We start from the raw sequence: 23,452 nt of genomic DNA on the forward strand, positions 1-23,452 counted from the left end.
TCAATCGACCGCGACAGGATGCAATTGACTCACTTTTCGTTTTACGAACACGATACAACGTAATCAGAGTACGCATACCGCCTGTTTGAGACCAGTTACGGCGGCTAAAAGGCCTAATGTTGTCTGTAGGGTACTGCATTACATAGGTTTACAATTGTAAGGACATTTCCTATTACTTCAGTTATCATCCAATTCTACTTTTCTAAATAAAAGTTGAATATTAAAGAGAAGGTTGGAGTAGAACCATGAAAGGGGTCACTGATCTATGAAAACTCTGTGTTGTGAAAGGGAATGCGCCGGTTGTGGCCGGAAAGCCAAAAAGCAGTGTTGATGTGCTTGCGAAACTCCCGCCTTTCGCTGACGAATTTTCAATCTTCAGCATTCAAAGCTTAGCTCTGAACAGGATGTCTTTCAATTCTATTTTTATGTGGTGCGGCTACAGGGATGGCTCCCGATACGGTAGCCCTTCGCAGATGTTCCTCGCGTAAAAAGTTTTACAATGCGCTATTTAAAGCATAACCACCATAAATGGAAAGGTTATGAAATGCATTATTCCGCAAAACTTAATTCGTTTTTAAAAACTCCATCTTATTCATCTTATGCTAAGCAAAATGGGGTGAAACACTCCGAAATAGACGATATTTCTTTCAGCGAATTAATCTGACATACAATCTGACCGCACAAATTAAGTAAAACTTCAGCACAATTTTAGTTCTGAGGGGTTGGGCTTTAAAACCGTATGGGAATTTTTTCGATACTCCTATTCATTGCTCCGCAATCTATCAGTCAAGTTTGCTGACCAAAATTTCTCTGATAAGTATTACGTCGGAGGCCATTGCGGTCAGTCCGGGAATTCGTTTTTAAAAACGGAATTTCCCTTAACGGTGTTTACGTCGGTATCTTGGGAGTCTTCGGACCAAATTTCAAGGCAATCCTTTAAATTTACATACCCTATTAAATAGTTCTCAGAAGGTACATTCGCATAAAAGCGAAGTAGATTTTACTTTTGCTTCCAGAAGTTTCCCAACAATTCACGCCTTTAGGTGACCACATGTCGAGTTATGTCATCACTCTGAAAAACTCGAAATGCCGACCGCTAATACGAACACAGAAGCGTCCTGGAGAGTCTCAGGAGACTCTAAAATAAAACGTATTTTGCGGATAACTATTTCTCAGTTATTCGTTACAGACCTTTTGTTCAATTCTTCTGAACGGCAATTTTGATGAAACTTTTTTTTTTTTCAACTTAGAGCGGTTTAAGCACGCCGCGGTATAATTTAACGGTTGCTAATTTAGTGCGAGTAGCGAATATAGCTTAAACCAGAAGCCTTCACAATATCAGTTTTGGTGAGATTCTTTCGCCATTCCGCATCGAATTTCTTTATTTTTAGTGCTGACAACCAAGCTTCTTTTTAGTTTCACCATTGGACTCGTCTCCTTTTTATCTTTCTCCATTTACATTCTAGTTTTCAACGCAGATAGATAGCAAAGATCTCTACCGTGACGTGCAACCCAAATTAGGAGATGTTTTCGCGATTGAAATTCAAGGACCAAGATGTTTTGCCGCAAGAAACCCTACGGGATTCATTTATGTCGACATGTTATAATTGGCTATTCACTCTCTGGAGGGATAAATAATTGCCTCGGTTCGAAAATGCGTTTTTGGTGCCATCTTCCATCTGAATTTTCTTGAGGTTAGGCAAAGCCTACGATTATGTGTGAAAAGATAAAATCTTCTTCTGTATGCTATTTTCTCTCCTTTAGTTAAACTTTCTCTCCAACTGAAAATAACTCTAAATATATATTTCTCAAAACCGTCAACTGGGTGTCCCCTATTCTTTAAGCGTATCTTGAAACTCTGTGCGCTTTTTTGTTAAACACGAAGTGTGACAAATTCGTTCTTAAGAAGCCCAGCGCTCTCTGTCACTTGGTTATGCGTTTGCATGTCAAGGGCCGATTCCCATATGATGATCTTGCGTCTGGGAATGTTTTTTCTGACCTTGATTTTTATAAAGCCTTCGGCTGCAAGTATGACTTTCTGAATCTCGTCAGTGGTCTCCTAAGAACTAATTCACCACGGAGAAATGGCCATTAATACTTTTTTTTAAACTTTCAAAGAAACGGGAATAGTAAATCTCCATTGCTTTTTCAAGAAGATTTTCTGACACTCTTGTACGGTTGATAATTCTTTATTCCTTGCTTTGATCTCTTAATACAATTCACTGCTATCGGGACTAGCTCTGCTCTCAGTGAAAATGCTGCTCACCAATTTATAAAGGTGACACTTACTAAGCTGTAAATCGTCAAGCATCGTCATCGTTTCTATAACTAGCGAATCATGTTAAGTTACGTAGAACAGTTTTATGTACCTTCAAGTTGTTTACGCTGTTAGAAAATAATTTTCAGCCGTACTTCCAACATTTCCAGTTTAGTTCTCAAAATTTAAGGAGTACTTTCTTGATCGTGAGTTTGACATGAAGTTTACTTAAAAAAAATGCAATGAATCTCAGAGAAATCGAAAGTACAGGAAGTAGGCATTTCTCGTAATAATACTGGTCCGAGACTAACTTTTTCCAAATCAAATTACTCCCTCATTCATCAAGATGATTATCTTACGTATGATGCACGATCCTTTGCAGTAGATAGCGCTATTTATGCAATAGCGAGAATCAGACCTGAAAAAATCAGGCCTGTACGGGATTCGAACCACTGGCCTCTGCGATACTAGTGCAGCACTCTACCAATTGAGCTAACAAGCCATCTGGGAGCATGCCGTTCAGTTGATTCGTAATAAACCGAATCCCGTACAAGCCTGATTTTTTTTTTTTTTTTTTCAGGTCTGGTTTTTCGCTATTGCATAAATAGCGCTATCTAGTGCGAAGGATCGTGCATCATACGTATTCAATACCGCAGTTCAAAATATATGAACTTCGTTTATTCATTGTATCTGATTTATCATCACGGGTTTGTTGCGAATCAACTTATCGGCCTGCTCCCAGATGGCTTGTTAGCTCCATTGGTAGAGCGCTGCACTAGTATCGCAGAGGTCAGTGGTTCGAATCCCGTACAGGCCTGATTTGTTTCAGGTCTGATTTTCGCTATTGCATAAATAGCGCTATCTACTGCGAAGGATCGTGCATCATACGTATTTCATACCGCAGCTCAAAATATATGAACTTCATATATTCATTGTATATGATTATCTTAATTCAAATATATTTTACCGCAAGGTATTAATTAAAAATACCTCATGCCAAGTTTAAATCGCCGTAGAACTGATCATCGGCTTTCTTGTCAAACTCCCGATAGGATAAGAATCCATAAACTAACAGCTCAATACGAACTTTTCTACAATTAGATGAACTAATATTTTGTACAGTTAGATGAACTATCTTCTCTTAGACGGGAAAGATAAAAATTACTCTACTTGCAAATAGAAAACTACCAGGTGCTTACAATATTTTTAAACTGAATGGCTTGTGTTGATACATGTTATTTTCATTCATGTTCTTAAGTAAGTTTGAAAACACACCTAATAAGAATTCTAGCTAAATGCCAATTTTGTCTTTTAGCATCTCTTCTTACGAACCGTTTATCTAGTAAATGAAACAAATAAAAACTCATGTACAGGGAGTTCTCTGTCGCTCGGTTATACGGTATATGCGTGCGCACGTCAAGGGTCGATTTCCAGAGAATAATATTGCATCTAGGAATGTTTTCCTTTTAGTCTTTTTTTCCTGACATACAGCCTTCGGCTGCGAGTGTGACTTTCTGAATATTGTCAGTTGCCTCCTAAGAACTAATTCGCTGACGGAGGAAAGGCCGTCAATACTAATTTTTGCTTTCGAAGAAACGAGAATAGACGGTAAATCTCCACATATTCATGCTATTCTCGCCGCCGCAAAACATATTCACTCAACTGCAACAGGATGCAAAAGACTTACTTTTCTTTTACGACGGCATGGTGTAACCGCCTTCAGAGGGCACACGCCGCCTAGCCCCACGCAGTTTCAGATCATCCGCATGCAGGGAAAAAAAAACAACCTGCAATTGATGGGAATTTCAATTTATACCTTTTTTCCCTCCGTCGCGCCAGTGTGTGAAAATGATCTTACCTTTTTCGTGTGTGGTGCCTAGATTTGAGCATTTTGGTCTTCCGGCCTTGCGCAATTACTCATCTTTTGATTTTATATAAAAAGCTGAAGAACAAAAGAGAAGTGCTGTGGATAGCAATATATATGTCTCATAAAGCTAGTTGCCGGTTAAATCATTTGATAATAAATTTATTCAAAAGAACCATAGTCCTTTGGCTAGCCCTAGTCGCTATTTTACGCGGAGTTTCAGCAGAATAAGGTAAGAGTTAGCGTTAGTAGATGACTGGAAGCACAGCATCTGAATTAAACTTAAAAATCTTCAGTTAAAATATTTAAATATTTGAAATTTAACAAGGCCTGCCGCGCTACATGACTCTCGTACGAAAGCGATCTCAACGTCGTACCTCTGCAGAACCAAACAAAGTATCTCAAATATGATTTTTTTATTTTCCAGAGTTGTACTCCTGCGGGAAATTGCGCGAATAAATTTTTACTTGGCTTCGATGCGACTCTAGCCCGACGTCTGAATCAGAGTCTTACTCCTGCCGTACCACATTTTTTAAGCGTTAACTAAGCTCTGTTAAATTGAAAAGGTAGGAATGTCTTATAAGGCGGTTACATTTCTTCTCTCCATTTATGATCCAAAGACGAGGGCAGAAACCTTTCGTGAATCGATACTATAACTTTGTTTTAAATACCTCGCTCGAGTCTAAGGTTTTAACATACGTTCTCTTCAGGATGTTAGGTAAGACTAAGGCTTTGAAAAAACTTTTTCAGGAAGTATCAACTTTTTCTGTTAATACCTCAACCTTTCTCGGCATGCATAAAATTCAGAAAAATTTTAATCGCAATAATTTTGAGCTTAATAAGGACGAGGAATAAACTTGAACGGCCAATTTTTGCTTATTCTTATAAATCATATGTATGTCTGGATACAGACCACATATTTGTAGCCTGTTACTTCTTTAGCTTCAAAACCAATGCAGCACAGGATGTCCGCTAAGTGATAAATGTCAAACCAAAATACAATATTCCTGTCACATATACGTTCAACAAAAAATTGGATTGCAGATATAAATCGCACATAATCATATATCAATCTGTCTCATAAGTATGTATTAGCTAGCTTTTTGTTCTTCTGTTGTTGACGAGTAATTGCTTTAAAGCATAGACTATTCAGCGGACAGCACTAAAATACTGTACGACTACATACTGCATTTCAATCGCCACTCGAGCCGACCTCCTGTTATACAATTATGTATGCAACCTCGTACGTAGAGTATATAAACAGGTTATTATTTTCAAACGGAGTTCTGCTAAGGAAATTATTGTTTCTCGTCACTTTGCAAAAGGCTTCGTGCGTCGCATCGCCTTGTGAATGTTTTCCTCTTTCGACAGAGTCCAGAAAGGCTTCTGTTCGCAGATAGTTATCGCGTCCTGGATACGAACCCACGGACGGATGGTTCTTTTATGGCTTGTAACATCGCCATAAACATGCTGTCCTCGCAAAGAATAAGCTCTGTGCATGACTTGATCACGTCCATCTCCATTCGTCTTGCGTCTTACATATACACTTATGCAAAGTTCTACCCGGCTATTCCTATGGTGTTGCGTTATCTTTCACGACTACGTGTTGTTCAGACCCGTATTAACATTTTCACTGGTCGTGTTTGGAAAGACCCATTTCGTTTCACGTGGTCTACGCCTTCTATTTATAGAAGACGTAGCGCCTCCTTTTTTTAATTTCACGTGGTCTACACCTTCTATTTATAGCGCTTCTTCTTTACGAATCCTTCTTTCTGCTTGATGAGTCACACGAATGCTCTGACTCCCGAGTGACACGAATATTCTGACTCGTATGCACATTTTGAGTCTTCGTGCCTCGATAGACCTTTTTTTAGTCTCACACGTCATATATTTGTCACGAGGTCTACCTCTTCTATTTATAAAAGGCGTAGCGCTTCTCCTGTTACGGATCGTTCTTTCTGCCTGGTGAGTGACAAGTATTCAAAGGTCTTTGTCTCTTTTTAATGCCTTTTGGATGTTAAGGGTTGCACTTTTGTGTCCAGAAAGATAATTGCTGAGTCTGATATCTCAGCCTAGAATAGTGATTGTATTGTGATATAATGTACAGAATCAAGAGGACATAATCTCTTGACAGAATGTAGCTGTTTACCCGTTTTACAAATTGGCCTTTTTTTTTTCTGTTCGACAGACAGAAAACGTCGTCAACAGACCTCTTTCAAAGTAGCGATTTACTTGTGCTCTGATTGATAATACCCGTTTTCATTTTTTGCCTTTAAAATATTGACAAAAGCTACTGCCGTTCTGGGATTCCTTCGGTTATTAAGAAATTTAAAGTATCGAGATCCCAGATAATAAGAAGAACAGTGGCGTGCAAAGCATAGATTGAGCATTGCCCATTCAGCTCCATTTCTTCAACTGCTTGATGAGTGACACGAACTTGTGTTTAAAAACTTGAGTCGCACGAACTTGTGTTTAAAATCTGCTTGAGTTAATGGTCAGAAAACTAATTTCGTTTTGTTTCGATTTTTTAATGCAATGGTTTATTTTCAGTTTCTTTTAAAACAGATAAGTTTAATTAGTGTATCAAAGATCTAAATAATGACATTCAATAAAATTTAGTAAAGGGTGCTATAAACATCTCAAGGACGAGGATGTTGAGCTTAATTTGTAGACAGCCGAACTATGATATTGAAAAATGGCACCTTCCCTTCGTTGTTTTTATGGTAAAGAAGTTTCATTATTAAAGTTTTATTATTAAACATTAACTTTGTCAGTATTAGATACATGTATATATGATTTTGATTAATAAGAAACCGAACCTGAGGTCGTTACGTAAAATCTCAAACTGCGGCATTGTCGTATTTACTTTGAGGTAGTTTCAAATGCGAATTCTTTACAGTTTCTTTTATTAGAAAAGAGCTTGAATGTAGCCTTATTTGTTCACCTTGTACCTTTCAGCGCAATCTTATTTTGATATCTTTAATCATAACAATCAAGAAGCAGAAAAACAACCCTCATTTGTCTTGTTATTGGAGAAAAATCTTTTACAAGAGCAATATAGAGCTTTACCCGTGTCTACATACTCTCATCGAAACGCTCGATTTTCTATTCTGATCAGTTGTGTCAATTATTTTAGCTATCACTTAGACTGTTCCAATTCTTTACCATGAACCTGATTGAATTTATTTTTTAATCAGTATTTACATATACTTGGTATAACTAATGTTTTTCCCTCTCCATCTTAATTGATTTCAATATTCTTCGTCTTATCGTACAATAAACTAGAACTTCCAATTATTTTACTAGATATTTGGGATGTGCCTTAGTAATGGGGAATGGAACACGACATATAACTTAGCCTGCCTTTGCAATCATGCCTATGAAGTCATGCATATGAAGTCATCAATGGATCTTCAGACTCTTACGTAGAAGTGTTGGGTCTAAAATGGACATTTAACCACTTTAATGGTAAAACATAAATAGAAAGTGTATGAAAGCTTCAATATATAATTGAACTGAACATGTACTGCTCGACCGTACTTCACAAGTTCATATAGATTCCATCGGCGGGCGTAGATAAATGGCCTAGGACCTAAGACCCGAAAACGAAGACCTGAGAACAAAAACCCCCCTCTTTGCAAAGTAACATTTTTCAACGTACCGTTTCGTTTCGCTTCGTCTTGGTTTTTCGCAGATATATGATATTATCTTTAGTTGTTTAAGGTCTTGGTTTTCGGACCTTTGATTTCCGGTCTTAATTGCCAGCTCTGAAAATCCCAAGTTGGGGGTTTCTGTTAAATTTATGTAGACATGTTAAAAAAAATGAGTGAGAGTCACTATGAGAGTCTTTAGGAGTGAAGACAAAAAGAGTCGTCTCGGTGCCATGGTTATCAAAATCTGTCTTTTAGTTTCTCTCACAGACACTAATCAATTGTCAGTGATCGACGATCTAGTACATCTATGTTGGTTGTCGCTCTGGCTGCGTAACATGAAATAGTCTTAAAAGTATGAAGGAACTTCTCAAACCAAGCACTTAGTTATGATATATTGCTACGCATTCGATTTGAGTGCGAAAGATAAATCCTGCTAACTGGTCTGCATAGGTGCACATAGCATCAAGCTCAGTTCCAAGAGTCATTAGTTGACCTGGCATTCGTCACATTTCCTGTTTTTAAGAGCGCTCCCTACAGTTCATGTCATATTTCTCCTATTACCTTCTAGATGGAGCTATGGAGTTCTGCTTTACGAGATTTTCACCATAGGTAACGATTTATCTCACATAAATCTATAATTAAAAACAAATAAGCATACCAAAGACTGGTTAATTATCTTTTTTTATCTTAAATACTAACGCGAAATTCCGAGACAAAAAGACCGCTGCTTAAAGCAAAGTACTCATGCTAAAGCGAAGAAGTTGCGTTAGCAGTACGACCCATACGGCCCTCTACGTGCTTCTACAAAAAAAAGACATTAAATTTTTTTTTTAAACTTTGTTGCCAACAATTTTACTCATCATTTTTAGTCAGCTTTCCCTCCCGCAAATAAGAGGAAAAATAATATTTACATCATTTCCAGGTGGTTCCCCTTATCAAAAGATGGATGGCAAGAAAATTGCGAAACTACTTCAGCAGGACTACAGAATGCCTAAACCCCAACATGTGGATGATGAGTTGTAAGTTTCCCATACTGTTTCCTACCTTTTACTTTGGTTTGTCGTTAGTCCCACTCCAAGAATTATTTGGCCGGATAACAGTGATATAAAGCCAGCTAAATGATACTTGAAAACGAGAATATAGTTTTCTTTGTTGGTTGAAAGTATTCCTCTTGCCAAATACCAGGTACCAGATAGTGATGAGATGCTGGCAAAATGACCCGGATGTTCGACCAACATTCACTGAGTTAAGAAACCAGCTTAAGGACATAGAAACGAAACACAAGGTGAGAATTATAATAATCGTGAAACAATTTGATTTTCACGATGGATGGATTGAATCTTAACTACCCATCCTTTGGTAAATCATCAGATTACATTTGAAACATTCACTGTATTAATGCCACAAGATAAATTATTTTTATCAAAAGATTTCATAATTCAATTTGGCCAACGTAAATATTTTCAAGAGCTGACGTTTTGAGCGATAGCTCAGGTAATACGTTAGGTTACACAACCACGTTTCATAATCTTATGAATTTTTAATTTTTCCTCCACAGAGGATGATCAACATGAAGATGTACGACAAGCAGCTGTACGCAAACGTAGAGGACTTAAACGTATAGTCGTCAATCTCTCGTATATTTTCTCACGCAGTTTTTGCAGTAAACGTACAGTTTCTTAATCGTTTTTGGACTGAAATACAAACTTGTTTCAATAAAGCTGAGATTCAAAAGAGTCACAGCAATAGCTCTATTACGGTTTATCACAGTGTAAACAATACCGGTCTGATCTAATTCCTTTCAAATCTCTCTGATGGTAAGGAAGCCTTTATTTGACAGCTTTTGACTTTTTGTATGTGTCGTATTTTTTTTCTTTTAGTGGGGAAAATGAGTGTAAAAGCATATCAGATTTTAAAAAAAAATTATAAAGTAAAAAAACCATTCTCTAGAGCTGATTTATATTTTGTGACCGGTATCAATGTCTCTATAAAGACACCAGTCTCCCATCTTCCCCTTAAAGAGATAAAGAAAATAAGGTTCATGTACTGTGATAATGGTGTATGCAGCAGCCTGCTAATCTTCCTTTATTTCCTTAAATGCCTTTTGATTACTGAGCAAATGTTCTAAAAGCTACCGATGCCTATCCTGATGGCAAACCATTACATATATCAGGAAACGCTCATGTCTACAAATGTGAATTAGAAAAATTCTAAAAATATCTTGCTTTTCAGTTAATGCTTGATGTGGAATGAGATGCCACTTAATTGTTAAATTTGACCCTGTTAAAGTGCTACTGCGACCAAAAATGCATCTTTTCTTTTCTCCTTAGAGGTTTAAAGTACTTACCCTGAGCAACAAATTTTCCGAATCTTAAAGTGCACCTAAACCCATAAAATTTTTTTCGCTTAAAGAGATAAGCGTATTTTTTTTGAGTATTTTTGTGCAAAAATTTTCTTATTTGCCAAAATCTTCAATTTTCTGTGCCCAGTCAAAATACGGAAAAGCGGTTGCCATCTTGCCCCCACGACCGAGTTTAAAGAGGAATGGCTCTAGCGGGTAATGTTATATCAAATCGAGAACAGGAAAGTCTGCATGTCACACATTTTCACTTGTTTGGGAAGGTTGTAGTCGATATTTTCAGAAAATATGCCGACTAAGTGTGTTGTAGGAGGATGTAGCAACGTGCTAAATTTGCAAGATGGTATCGCGCTTCGTTTTTGGGTTTAGGTGCACTTTAAGGCAAAACTCCATCAAGAAGTAATATTATTTTCCCTGTAGATTCGCGATCTAAAAGGCCGCTATTCTTCGAACTACAGAACTCCGCGCAAAGAAGAAGAAACTGGGTCCAGAACTGAAGTGACGTCAACGACTCAACAAACGTGGCTAATTTGGTATGCCGAGAGAGAGTTGCTTTTCTGGTTCCACACGAAAGAAGGAATAAAATTCGAAAGAACTGTTACCCAGCTTTCTTTTGCGTATTTCTTGTAAAGGAATGCCTTCGCGACGTTTTCGAAGTGAGTCGATGACGTCACAACTAAAACCGCTGTAGATATTTTCGCGGGCTCTCCAGTTTGTTATTCAAGCAATGGCGGAAGAATTTTTAATGTCTTCACGGCGTTGTTTTTAAGGAATAACGTTGTCGAATTTGAGAAACTTACGCTTACTGTTATAGTTTAGGACCGTTTAGGGTCTAAAGGTGAAGTTAACACCAGAAAATTGGGAAAATAAAGTGCAAAAATTTCGTCGCAATACCACTTTAAGGAAGAATCATCTGTTGTTCGAGAGGAAGTTTCTAAGGTGATTTGGTATTGATTTGGGTTTTTCATCATTTTGATAGACTTAAACATCTCGTTGTTTTCCTACGAAGCCTTCATCGAATCCTGGGTCACTGACACGATCCAATAACAGGAAACGAACAATCAATTCACAATGAATTCAACTGCTCAGGGAAAGAATTTCCAAGTATAATGTTCATGCTTCATGCTTCCTTAACTTAATAAGGGTTAGTGTTATAATATCATTTCCCCAACTGTATGCTCTTGATGTTTGGTTCCCAGTACATTCCATGTATATTCACGCGACCTTGATGCCCCCAAAGATGTTCACTCGACCGCGACAGGATGCAATTGACTCACTTTTCGTTTTACGAACACGATACAACGTAATCAGAGTACGCATACCGCCTGTTTGAGACCAGTTACGGCGGCTAAAAGGCCTAATGTTGTCTGTAGGGTGTTGCGTTACATGGGTTTAATATTAGAAGGATATTTACTTTTACCTCAGTTATGTTGCAAATCTACTTTTCTACATAAAAGTGAAATGGGTAGTCACAAGCATTATATGGTAAACATACTTTCTTGAGCATTGAATAAAGGACGGTTGAAGTAGAACCATGAAGGGAGTCACTGGATTTATGAAAACTCTACACTATTGTGCAAGGAAATGCGCCGGTTGCGGCCGGAAAGCCAAAAAGCAGTGTTGATGTACCTGCGAAACTCTTACCTTTCGCTAGCGATTTTCAATCTACTGCCTTCAAAGCTTAACTCTTAACAGGATGTCTTTCAGTTCCTTTCCTCTGTGGTGCGATTTAAAGGGTGGTTCCCGGATACGATAGCTTTTCGCGGATGTCCTTCTCGTAAAAATTTTTCAACCTACTATTTAAAGCATAACAACCATAAATGGAAAGGTTATGAAATAAATTATTCCGCAAAAATTATTTCGCTTTAACTCCATGTTATTGAATCTTATTGTAGACCGAATGGGGTGCGACAATCCGAACTGGACGATGTTTCTTTCAGCGAACTAGTCGCATATCAAATCTGACTGCACAAATAAAACTTCTGCACAATTTTAATCCTGAGGGGTTGGGCTTCAAAATTGTATGGGAATTTTTTCGATATTTTTATTAATTGCTTCGCAATCGATCATTCACGTTCGCTGACCAAACTTTTACCGATAAGTATTACGTCGGAGGCCAATGCGAGAAATCCGGCGAATCATTTTGAAAAACGGAATTCATCCACACGGTTTTACGTCGGTATCGCTAGAAATGCGAGACATTGGCTATTGCGCAATCAAATTCGAGCCATCTGGCAGACAGATCAGGATGTTCCCACTGAACAATTCACGCCTTTAGGTAAGAGTTATGTCATCACTCTGAAAAACTCGAAATATTGAACACAGAAGCGTCCTGCAGAGTTTAAGGAAACTTTTAGCAAAACCAAATTTTGCGGATAATTATCTGTCAGTTATCCGTGAGAGACCTTTAGTTCAATTTTTCTGAAAGGCAATTTTGATGAAACTTGTTTTCTTTTCCAACTTAGAGCGGTTTAAGCAGGGCGCGGTAAAACTCCATGGTTGCTGATTTAGTGTGAGTACCGAAGATAGCTTAGAGCACGAGCCTTCATAATATCAGTTCTGGTGAGATTCTTTCGCCATTGCGCGTCCAATTTCTTTACTTTTTGCGCTGACAACCCAACTTCTTTTTTATTTTCACCACTGGACTCGTCTCCTTTTTATCTTTCTCCATTTACAATCTAGTTTTCAACGCAGACAGATAGCAAAGATCACTACCGTCACGTACAACCCAAATCAAGAGATGTTTTCACGATTGAAATTCAAGGACTAGGATGTTTTGCCACAAGAAACCCTACGGGAGTCATATGTTTCGACATGTTATGATTGGCTATTCACACCCTAGTGGGCTAAAGAATTCAGTTCGAAAATACCTTTTTGGTGTCATCTTCCCATCTGAATTTTCTCCAGGCTATGCAAAGCCTATGACTATGTGTGGAAAGATAAAATCTTCTTCTGTAGGCTCTTTTATTTGCTTTAGGTAATATTTCCCTCCAACTGAAAATAACTTCAAAGATATATTTCTCAAAACCGTCAACTGGGTATCCCCTATTCTTTAAGCATATTTGAAACTCTCTACGCTTTTTTGTTAAACACGAAGCGTGACAAATTCGTTCTTAAGAAGCCCAGCGCTGTCTGTCACTTGGTTATGCGTTTACATGTCAAGGGCCGATTCCCAGATGATAATCTTGCGTCTGGGAATGTTATTTCTGACCTTGATTTTTATAAAGCCTTTGGCTGCGGTTGTAACTCTCTGAATCTCGTCAGTTACCTCCTAATTCACCACGGAGGAATGGCCGTTAATACTGTTTGTAACTTTCAAAGAAACAGAAATAGGCAGTAAATCTCCACTGCGTTTTTAAAAAGATTTTTTGACACTCTTTTACAATTGATAATTCTTTATTCCTTGCTTTGATCTCTTAACACAATTTACTGCTATCGGGACTAGCTCTGCTCTGAGTGAAAATGCTGTTCACCAGCTTATAAAGGTGACACTCACTAAGCTGTCAATCGTCATGAATCGTCATCGTTTCTATCTTAACTAGCGAATCACGTGAATTACTTAAAACAGTTTTATGTACCTTCAAGTTGTTCACGCAGTTACAGAATAATTTTCAGCCTTACTTACCACATTTCCACTTGAGTTCTGGTATAACAAAACAAGACTGGCAATTCAAAAATTATAAAGAAACCGTTGCGCACATTAGAATTACACTTAAACAGATAACTAAAATGAAAACAGCCCTTAAAGTTTGTTAGATAACAATAGAATAAACAGAGGACTCAATAAGGAAGGTGCGTACGCAAGTACCCCCCCCCCCCCCCAGAGAAACTACGTGTTATCTCACCAGTCAATTGATTATGAATTCAGTGCGGACGATTAAAAGTAAAAGTTGTTTACACTTTTAGTCACTTTAAAGAAAGAGGTGCTGAACGTGTTAAATCAAAATTTAAGGAATAATTTCTTGATCGTGACTTCCACGTGAAGTCTATTTAAAAAAATAGAACGCTTTTCAGAAAAATGGAAAGTACAGGAAGTAGGCACTTCTCGTAATACCGGTCCGAGACTAGCTTTTTCCAGATCAAATTACTCTCTCATTCATCAAGATGATCTTAATTCAAATATATTTTACCGCAAGATATTAATATTTTTAAACTGAATGGCTTTTGTTAATACATGTTATGTTCAGTCATGTTCTTAAATAAGTTTAAAACACACCTAATAAGAATTCTTACTAAATGCCAATTTTTTCTTTTAACATCTCTTCTTACGAATCCTTTATCTACGCCTGGTGAATGAAACATATGGAATACAAATTCATGTACAGGAAGTTCTCTGTCTCTTGGTTATGCGTGTGCACGTCAAAGGTCAATTTCCAGAAAATAATCTTGCGTCTAAGAATGTTTTTCGTTTTGTTTTGTTTGGTTTTTTTTTTCCTAACATACAGCCTTCGGCTGCAAATGTGACTTACTGAATCTTGTCAGTTGCCTCCTGAGAACTAATTCGTTGACGGAGGAAAGGCCGTCAATACTAGTTTTTGCTTTCGAAGAAACGAGATTGACAGTAAATCTCCACGTATTGACGGTATACTCGCTGCCACAAAACATATTCACTCAACTGCGACAGGATGCAAAAGACTTACTTTTCTTTTACAACCATGAGGCAATGCCATCAGAGGGCGCACGTCACCTAGCCCACCCAGTTTCAGATCAACTGCATGCAAGAAAAAAAGAACAACCTGGAAGGAGAAGATTAAGTTTATACCTATTTTCCTCCCGTCCTGCCAGTGTGTGCCAATGGTCTGACCTTTTACGTATGTGTTGCCTAAGTTGAGCATATTGATCTTCCGGCCTTGCGCAATTGTCATCTTTTAATGCTATATAATAAGCTGAAGAACAAAAAGGAAGTACTGTGGATAGCAATATGTATGTCTCATGAAGCTAGCTACCGGTTAAATCCTTTGATAATGAATTTATTTCAAACAAGCATAGTTCTTTGGTTAGCCCTAATAGCTACTTTACGCGGAGTTTCAGGAGAAGCAGGTAAGAGTTAACATTAGACGACTGGAAGCCCGGCATCTAAGTTAAATTTTAAAATGTTCAGTTAAAGATATTTAAAAATTTTAAATTTAACAAGGCCTGCCGCGGTACATGACTCTCATACGAAAGCGACCTCAACGTCGTGCCTCTACCGAACCAAACAAAATATCTCAAATATGATTTTGTATTTTGCAAAGTTGTGCTCCCGCGGGAAATTGCGCGAATGAATTGTTACTTGGCTTCGATGCAACTATAGCATGACGTCTGAATCAGAGTCTTGCCCCTGCGTTACCACATTTTTTTAGCGTTAACTAAGCTCTGTGTTAAATTGAAAAGGTAGAAATTTCTTAGAAGGCGGTCACATTTCTTCTCTCCTTTTATGACCGAAAGACGAGGGTAGAAACCTTTCGTGAACCAATACTAATACTTTTTTTTTTTTTTAATACCTCGCTCGAGTCTGGGGTTTTAGCACAAACGCCCGCTCTACAGAAATAAATATTCCTTTCCCAATCCTAGCCAATCACATTGTACTTTCCAAATTATGGAAAGTTGACCTTGACAGCAAGGTAAACTAATATTTTCCCAATCTGCATGAAACACTGACAAAGCTTTCTGACCTCTAATAAATATAAGATTGAGAGCAGCAAAAGTAAGGTTTAGTCAAATTTTAGAATACTCCGTGCACTGCATAATCTTAGCGAAGGAAGACAAAGAAGGAAACGGTTACTCTTGGCCGTCTAGAGTCACCTTTTAGTCGTGTACGGATACTCAAGCGTCACGTTTTATTTGCCTGCGGTTTTTTATCTGCACAAAGTATTTCACAACTGTCACTTTCCACGCAAATAAAACAATGATAAAGGAATGTTGTTTTCGATTGAAACCGCTTGCGGATGGGCAAAAGCAACATCAGTATTTAAATGAAACTGTCTATTTTGGTTTAAAAGTAAGAGTAAAAAAGTAAGTTAAAATACCACAAAAAGTAAGATAAAATGTAACTCGCCCTATTTAGCGTTCATTTTACCAATCCCTGTCTTACTGATCCATGTCTTACTAATCCATGTTTTACTAATCCATGTTTTACTAATCTATGTTGTACTAATCTATGTTTTACTAATCTATGTTTTACTAATCCATGTATTACTAATCCAATCCATGTTTTACTAATCCAATCCATGTTTTACTAATCCAATCCATGTTTTACTAATCCAATCCAGTAAATGTTTTACTAGATGCCAAGTGCTCCACATTGCAAGATCAATGCCTTGGGTGTTACTCAAGAAGTGTAAACCCCATAGGGATCCTGCGATATTTCAATTGGTTTGTCACGCATTCATTTCAATAACATTTGGGTTTAGGCATGGGTCGCACTTAGGAAAGTTTGGTGTGAATGTGGTCACTTTGGTGTGAAAATCTGTCATCGGGGCACATTGCCTAATGCGACCCTAACTTTTCTGGTTCGCAAAAACTTTGAAAACCGACCAAAACATCAAAGACGCCGTAGTGCTTGGGTGGGGCAGGTAGATTTTGGAAAACGCGGGCTAAATAATAGCTGTCACAGCGGTAACTGTCATCGCTTGTCAGTAATCTTTGCTGACGTCGATTTCTCTCTCTCATCATAGCGGCAGTCAAAACAGTTAAACAGGCGTTAACCCATATTTTATACATCATACGAAAGACAAAAAAGTGCTCGTGATTTAACTAAATAAGAAGAATAAGCATCACTGTAATCGTTATTAACAATACTTCAACAGGACGCATTTTTTTAACGTTTGTTTTCCTTTTTCAGCTCACTGCTCTCTCCTCATAACACGTGGATGAACGTGTGTCTGGATTATCATTGTCATCACTGACATGTTTTTTAACCTAGTGCGACCCAGATAGTTGAAACAAAAAGTTTGCTTTCCGGTTGCGGTTTAAAATTTTCTGTGTTAGTTTTGCCGGCAGGGTTGAAAACTTTGCTCAAGTGCGACCCATACCTTAGTGGCTAATCGAGATCAGTGATTGGCACTCAGATCGAAGAGAAACTTAAAACCCAAAAAATCGAAAAACCCGTTAGTATTTTTCGGGAAAACCGATAACAAAATGCTAAAAAACGGAAAATCCGCAAACTGCAATGAATACTAAAACCAAAAAACCGAAGTTTTTTTACCCCAAAAACCAAAAAACCGATCTAAAATAGCCAAAATCGCAAAACCGAATATCCCAATACCTTCTCCTAGCTGTCGCGTTGTGGATACGAACCCACGCTTGGATGTTTCTTTTGTGGCTTGTATCATCACCATAAATATGCTGTCCTGGCAAAGATTAGGCTCTTTGCATGACTTGATCAAGTTCATCTCCATTCATCTTGCATCTTACCGTATACACTCATGCAAAGTTCTACCCAGCTATTTTTATGGCGCTGCGTAACCTTTAACGACTACGTCTTATTCAGACCCGTATTGACATTTTGACTGGTCATGTTTCGATAGCCCCGTTTAGTTTCACATTGTTCACACCTTATATTTATAGAAGGCGTAGCACTTCCTTTTTAAGTTTCACGGGGTCTAAACCTCCTATTTATAGAGGGCGTAGCGCTTATAAGAATCCTTCTTTCTGCTCGGTGAGTGACACGAATACTCTGAATCGCGAGTGACAGGAATATTCTAGCTCGTATGCAGATTTTGATCGGTCGTGCTTCGATAGACCTTGATTAGTTTCACACGTCATAGATTGGTCACGTGGTCTACCTCTTCCATTTGTGACCCTCCACGAGATTTCAGGGAATAAGGTGAACACACGCACACGGCAAGTTATAACACGCTCACACGCTAATGACATGACACGCTTACCATGCGGTATGCACATGAAAACAATTGACACTGGAGAGCGTGTGGGTAGCCATTGTTCATATCTGGTTTAGTAGAGCTTTGTTTTTGTAACACGCTAGAATTTTTGTTTTGTAACACGCTAAGTTCCTTTGTTTCCTTAACACGGTAGAATTCTTAACACGCCAGCTTTTCTTGTACAACCCATCTTACTTCGTTAGTTGTGTTTGTCAGCTTCTTATTTGCGAGAATGGTGCTTGTAAAGTTTATTACTCATACAGCGAGAATAAAGAATTTCTACTGTCCTATTCGAAAGTTTCAATAAAAAAAATAAGCAAACATTCACGGCAATTTACGACTCTTTGTCTCATGATTTTCGCGAGTAATCCAGCATTACTTGTTTCACAAATAGGTTCAGAGGAGCTCAGTTTGCACACATGAATTATCGTTTTTTAAAACTTCTTACCTTGTAAAATATATAGCCTTATCGTTTCACGTAATTACATGTACTAAGCCCAGTATCGGATCTTTTTGGATCCTTTAGGAACAGATTTCCGGCTTCATGCCTCCTGATCGACGCGATTGCCGCTCGTCACTCTATGCGAATCGGCGCTTTGAAAATGAATAAGCGCTAGTTAGTCGAGCGAGGCTGCGAATTACTGTACGGCGATCTTGGCATCTTACGAGCTTAGTCTTTAGTGCTGCGGTATATACGTTTCGTAACGCAACTGTAACGCGAGGATAATTAACATTAAAATTGTGGTAGGTATTAACGAGTTTTTTAGTTCGCAAACCGAACAAACTTCAAGTTAACTCCTCTGGACCCTGTGCGTGCATTCAGTTGCTTTTGAGAACACAGTTTACAAGCAGAATGATAATTATTGTAAAATACTTATCAAAGTGTTATAAATGGTTGTAATTTCAGACGTTTCACGTGCATAACCTTTTTTCATAGTGCGAGACAACTGTTAAAATACTCCGACAAGACGTCAAATGGAAGCATGTGCACGTGTTTACAGTAGCGCGAGCATATAATTGTATAATTCGCAAAAATAAAGCTGAAATTGACAGCCCGTTCGGCTGAACAGTTCCCAGCTGAAAAATCCCTCACTTATCAACGGAGGTGAAGTCATTCGCTTTGCATCATACAAGTTCGCTTTAATACTAAAGCTTACGTTTGTCAGTTATATATGCATTTGTGCTTGGCTAGCTACCTTCATAAGTTTATGATTTCAAGAGAAGAGGACATTGCTCGATCGGCCCGTGTTTAGCAAGCTGCTTTAAGAAAACGAGAAATTCGAAAATAAAGGAAGAATCCAAAAGCAGGATTAAATGAACGGACAACAAGTCGAGACACCATCCTGTTCGGCGATACATTGACCGATGTTGCACTGGATATTGACAACTAGAGTCGTATTGGTGAGCTAATAGATAGCCTTACAGCTTACGAAGTCCTGCTTGTACAAATCAAAAGAAACTTTAACTTCAAAGAGCGTGCTAAAAATTTAACACGGTCACCGTGTTATACCGTGCAAAAATGCAGAGAAGATCTTAACACGTTCCTTTGTCTCTACCGTGCGAAGGAAGACTGCGATGTTAATGAGGCAGGTAACTAACACAGAGCTAACGTGTTATAAGCTAGTTCTTTTGTTTTAGCGTGCGAACGTGCCGTGTCCGTGCGTTTACCTCATTCCCTGAAATCCCGTGGAGGGTCACATTTAGAGAAGGCGTAGCGCTTCTTTTTTTACGGATAGTTCTTTCCGCCTGGTGAGTGACGCGAATAAGAATTCAAGTATACAAAGGTCTTTGTCTCTCTATAATGCCTTTGGACGTAAAGGGTTCCACTTTTGTGTGCAAAAAGATAATTGCTGAGTCTGATATTTCAGCCTAAAATAGTGATTGTATTGTGGTACAATGTACAGAATCAAGAGGACATAATCACTTGACAGAATGTAGCTGTTTACCCGTTTTACGAATTGGCATTTGGTTCTCTTCTACAGACAGAAAACGTCGTCAACAGACCTCTTCCAAAGTAGGGATTTAGTTGTGCTCTGGTTGATAATACCCCTTTTTTTTTTTTTTTTTTTTGCCTTAAAAATAGTAACAAAAGCTACTGCCGTTCTGGTATTCTTTATTGATTTCGTTCGGTTAATGAGAAAAAAGTATCGATTTCCCGGATAATAAAACTAACAGTGGCGTGCAAAGCACAGTTTGAGCATTTTCAGGCTTTCAGCTCCATTTCTGTAACTTATGGTCGCAGGAATTTCTGTTTAAAATCTACCTGAATTAATGGTCACAAAAATGATCTCGTTTCGTCTCGATTTTTAAATGTAATGGTTGTTTTACAGTTTCTTTTAAAACAAATATGTTTAGTTAGTGTATAAAAGATGTAAATAATGACATCGAATAAAATTTTGCAAAGTTTGCCATGAACATCTCAAGGACGAGGATGCTGAGCTTAAAAAGATATTGAAAATGGCGCCTTCACTTCATTGTTTTTATGGTCAACAATTTTCGCTTTAAATCAAAACTAAGTCACATAATAAGAAGATATTTCTCAGCTTTTATCGGACGCGGTAACACTCAGCTTTAAAGAAACCGGGTTACGTGCCTCGTATGGTTTTTGAGGGAAAAACCATTCCAAAATCTCTAAGTCGAACCCTTCTGATAAATGCGATAATATTTTTTTAGTAGATAAGACAAAGGATATCTTTCTATACTCCCCTCTAAAGCTCAAACCTTATTAGATTTCTTCTTCTACTTGTCCCCTATAAATTAATGTTAGGAGGGGGAGGAGGAGGAAGTGTAGGTAGGAGGGAGGGAGTGGGGGGAGGGGGGTGGGTACTGCTAGCTTCCTCCTGGCTTACTTAAAAGAGGAGCAATCATACCCAAAGTCCATAAGGAGACTTAGCTCTTGCTTGTTTCAGTAATTCATTTTGTAAGAGTTTATGACATTCCTCTTACAGAAAATCTTCATGAAGAACCTGGATCGAACTGTTACTGGGCTATCTTTAAACAGAGCTCGGAAGGAGAAGGGGTAAGATGTTGTAAAAACCATTCTTAAGTGTATTGTTAAACATTAACTTTGTCAGCATAAGGTACATGTATATGCAATTTTCATTGATAAAAAACTGAAACTGATGTCGTTACGGTAAAATCTCAAACTGAGGCATTGTCTTATTTACCTCCAGGTAGTTTCAAACGCGAATTCTTTACAGCTTCGTATATTAGATAAGAGCTTCAATGTAGCCTTGTTTGTTCACCTTGTCCCTTTCAGCACAGTCTTATTTTGAAACCTTTAATCATACCAATCAAGAAGCAAAAAAACAACCCTCATTTATGATGTTATTGGGGAGAAATATTTTACAAGTGCAATATAGAGCTTTACCCGTGTCTACATACTCTCATTGAAACACTCGATTTTCTATTCTAATCAGTTGTGTCAATTGTTTTAGCTAACTATCACTTGGACTGTTCTAATTCCTTACCATGAATCTGATTAAACTTATTTTTTAATCAGTGTTTACATAAACTTGGTATTGCTAATGTTTTTCCCTGTACATCTTAGTTGATTTCAATATTCTTCTTATCGTACAATAAACTAAAACTTCCAATTATTTTACTAGATATTTGGCAAGCCTGAGTGCCTTAGTAATGGGGAATGGAGCACGACATATAACTTAGCCTGCCTTTGCAATCATACCTCTGAAGTCATCAATAATGGTAAAACATAGATGGAAAGCTTGTATTGAACATGTACTGCTCGGCCGTACTTTACACGTTCATATCGATTCCATCGGCGGGCGTAGATAAATGGCCTAGGACCTAAGACCCGAAGACGAAGACCTGAGAACAAAGAAACCCCTCTTTGCAAACTACCATTTTTTCAAGTATCGTTTCGTTTCGCTTCGTCTCGGTTTTTTTTTTTTCGCAGATAGATGAACTTATCTTTAGTTGTTTAGGGTCTTCGTTTTCGGGTCTTTGATTTCCGGTCTTAGTCGCCAGCTCTGAAAATCCCAAGTTGAGTGTTTGTGTTAAATTTATGTACACATGTTATTAAAAAAACCTGAGTGATAGCGACCATGAGAGTCATTAGGAGTGAAGACAAAAAGAGTCGTCTCGGTGCCATGGTTATCAAAATCTGTCTTTTAGTTTCTGTCGCAGACACTAATCAGTTGCATGGTAGCAGCAATTTTGTTTTTAATAGTACGCTACTTGGTCATTGCATTAATGTGTTCCAAAGAAAAGGCATGTTGATGAAATTGCGCGGTGTTTCATTTTTAGAGTGTCAGAAAGGTTTCTAGAAGGATTCTATTTGTAATGAAAAATGTATACCTTCTCCTTCATATTCAGCCTCAAATACTAACACAACTGGTTTCGTGTGCATGTATAATGAAGGTTACTACCGATCATCTAATGCGACAGATTGTGAAGGTATGTTAACTATTCATAATGGTCTGGACCAAATCATAACCAAGTGATAAAATATCTAATACCTGAAGAGGATCATCTCGATGTTTTCTTAGTGGACACGCTCTTAAATATCTTAAAAAGTAGGTAAGGGTAGGGTACTGGTGAAATACCTGTCATTTATTTCTCATACTTTAGTTGGAATTCTTCCTGAAGGTATCAACACTGCATTTAAAGGGTTGTTAAGTAATTTGTCGGGAATTACATTAAAAGTTGTACGCGTAGAAAAAGGCGTCATGACTCAGTGGAGGATTGTCAACATGTATTTCATATGTTGCTGTTGTTTTCAAGGATCCACAAGGATTTTGTATGGTGCAGTGATTGGATCAACTGCTACGATGGTTGGTGCTGGAATACTTCTCTTTTTCGTATGGACGTTAAGAAAGCGCAACAGCAAGAACTCAAATAGTAAGAGTTGTATAGATGCCAACTTTGACCCCGAAAAAAAATTCGCGTTGTTCTTTGTTTGTTAAGTTTGTTTCTTTTATTTTCTAAGCCTCATTTAAAAACAAGGTAGGTTTGAAGATTTCGAAACAGTTCTAACACATCCCTTTTTCAAAAAAAAACATATCAGTGTCCAACTTAACTTGAAATGCAGACTCGAAACTTGTAAGAAATTCACAATGAAATTTGACAAACGCACGATGAAAGAAAATTCAAGAAAAAAACAACTGAAGTCAATCGCGGAGAACAACAAGATGGCGCGAAAGTCTCCACGTCAATTTTAAATGTCAACATTTAGTCTGTAGAAGAGATTGGTTGATTTGTGATATCTCGTTCACCACGCGTGAATTCTAAAAGGTTTAGGTCAGGCTAAGATAACACAGAGAATGTCCTCCATGATTTTTTTCGTTTAAAAAATACACACACGTCAAAAAAATTCCCAACCGTGATTGTATGCCCTCGTTTGATCATCGTGTTTCCATCATTTTATGATTTCAATCATTGCACTAGACTTGTAGCACACCACTTCTATTTCAAATTATCCATGCCTAAAGGACATTA

General features: G+C 37.9%; 2 protein-coding genes across 2 annotated transcripts; both read left to right on the top strand.

The window, feature by feature from the left end:
- The first annotated feature begins 8,675 nt into the window (after window positions 1-8,675).
- LOC148726709 (tyrosine-protein kinase receptor Tie-1-like) lies at window positions 8,676-9,499 on the top strand. The gene is made up of 3 exons (XM_088728025.1): window positions 8,676-8,793; window positions 8,960-9,059; window positions 9,333-9,499. The coding sequence occupies exons 1-3, from the start codon at window positions 8,717-8,719 to the stop codon at window positions 9,396-9,398; spliced, it is 243 nt and encodes an 80-aa protein (XP_088584151.1). The 5' UTR covers window positions 8,676-8,716; the 3' UTR covers window positions 9,399-9,499.
- Window positions 9,500-13,987: 4,488 nt separating this feature from the next.
- On the top strand, window positions 13,988-22,920 carry LOC148726710 (uncharacterized). Its single transcript, XM_088726360.1, has 5 exons — window positions 13,988-15,173; window positions 20,944-21,014; window positions 21,604-21,700; window positions 22,331-22,411; window positions 22,739-22,920. The coding sequence occupies exons 1-5, from the start codon at window positions 15,005-15,007 to the stop codon at window positions 22,918-22,920; spliced, it is 600 nt and encodes a 199-aa protein (XP_088582486.1). The 5' UTR covers window positions 13,988-15,004.
- The last annotated feature ends 532 nt before the right edge of the window (window positions 22,921-23,452 follow it).

This window comes from Stylophora pistillata, chromosome 7, assembly GCF_964205215.1.
Source record: "Stylophora pistillata chromosome 7, jaStyPist1.2, whole genome shotgun sequence".
Classification (NCBI taxonomy): Eukaryota; Metazoa; Cnidaria; class Anthozoa; order Scleractinia; family Pocilloporidae; genus Stylophora; species Stylophora pistillata.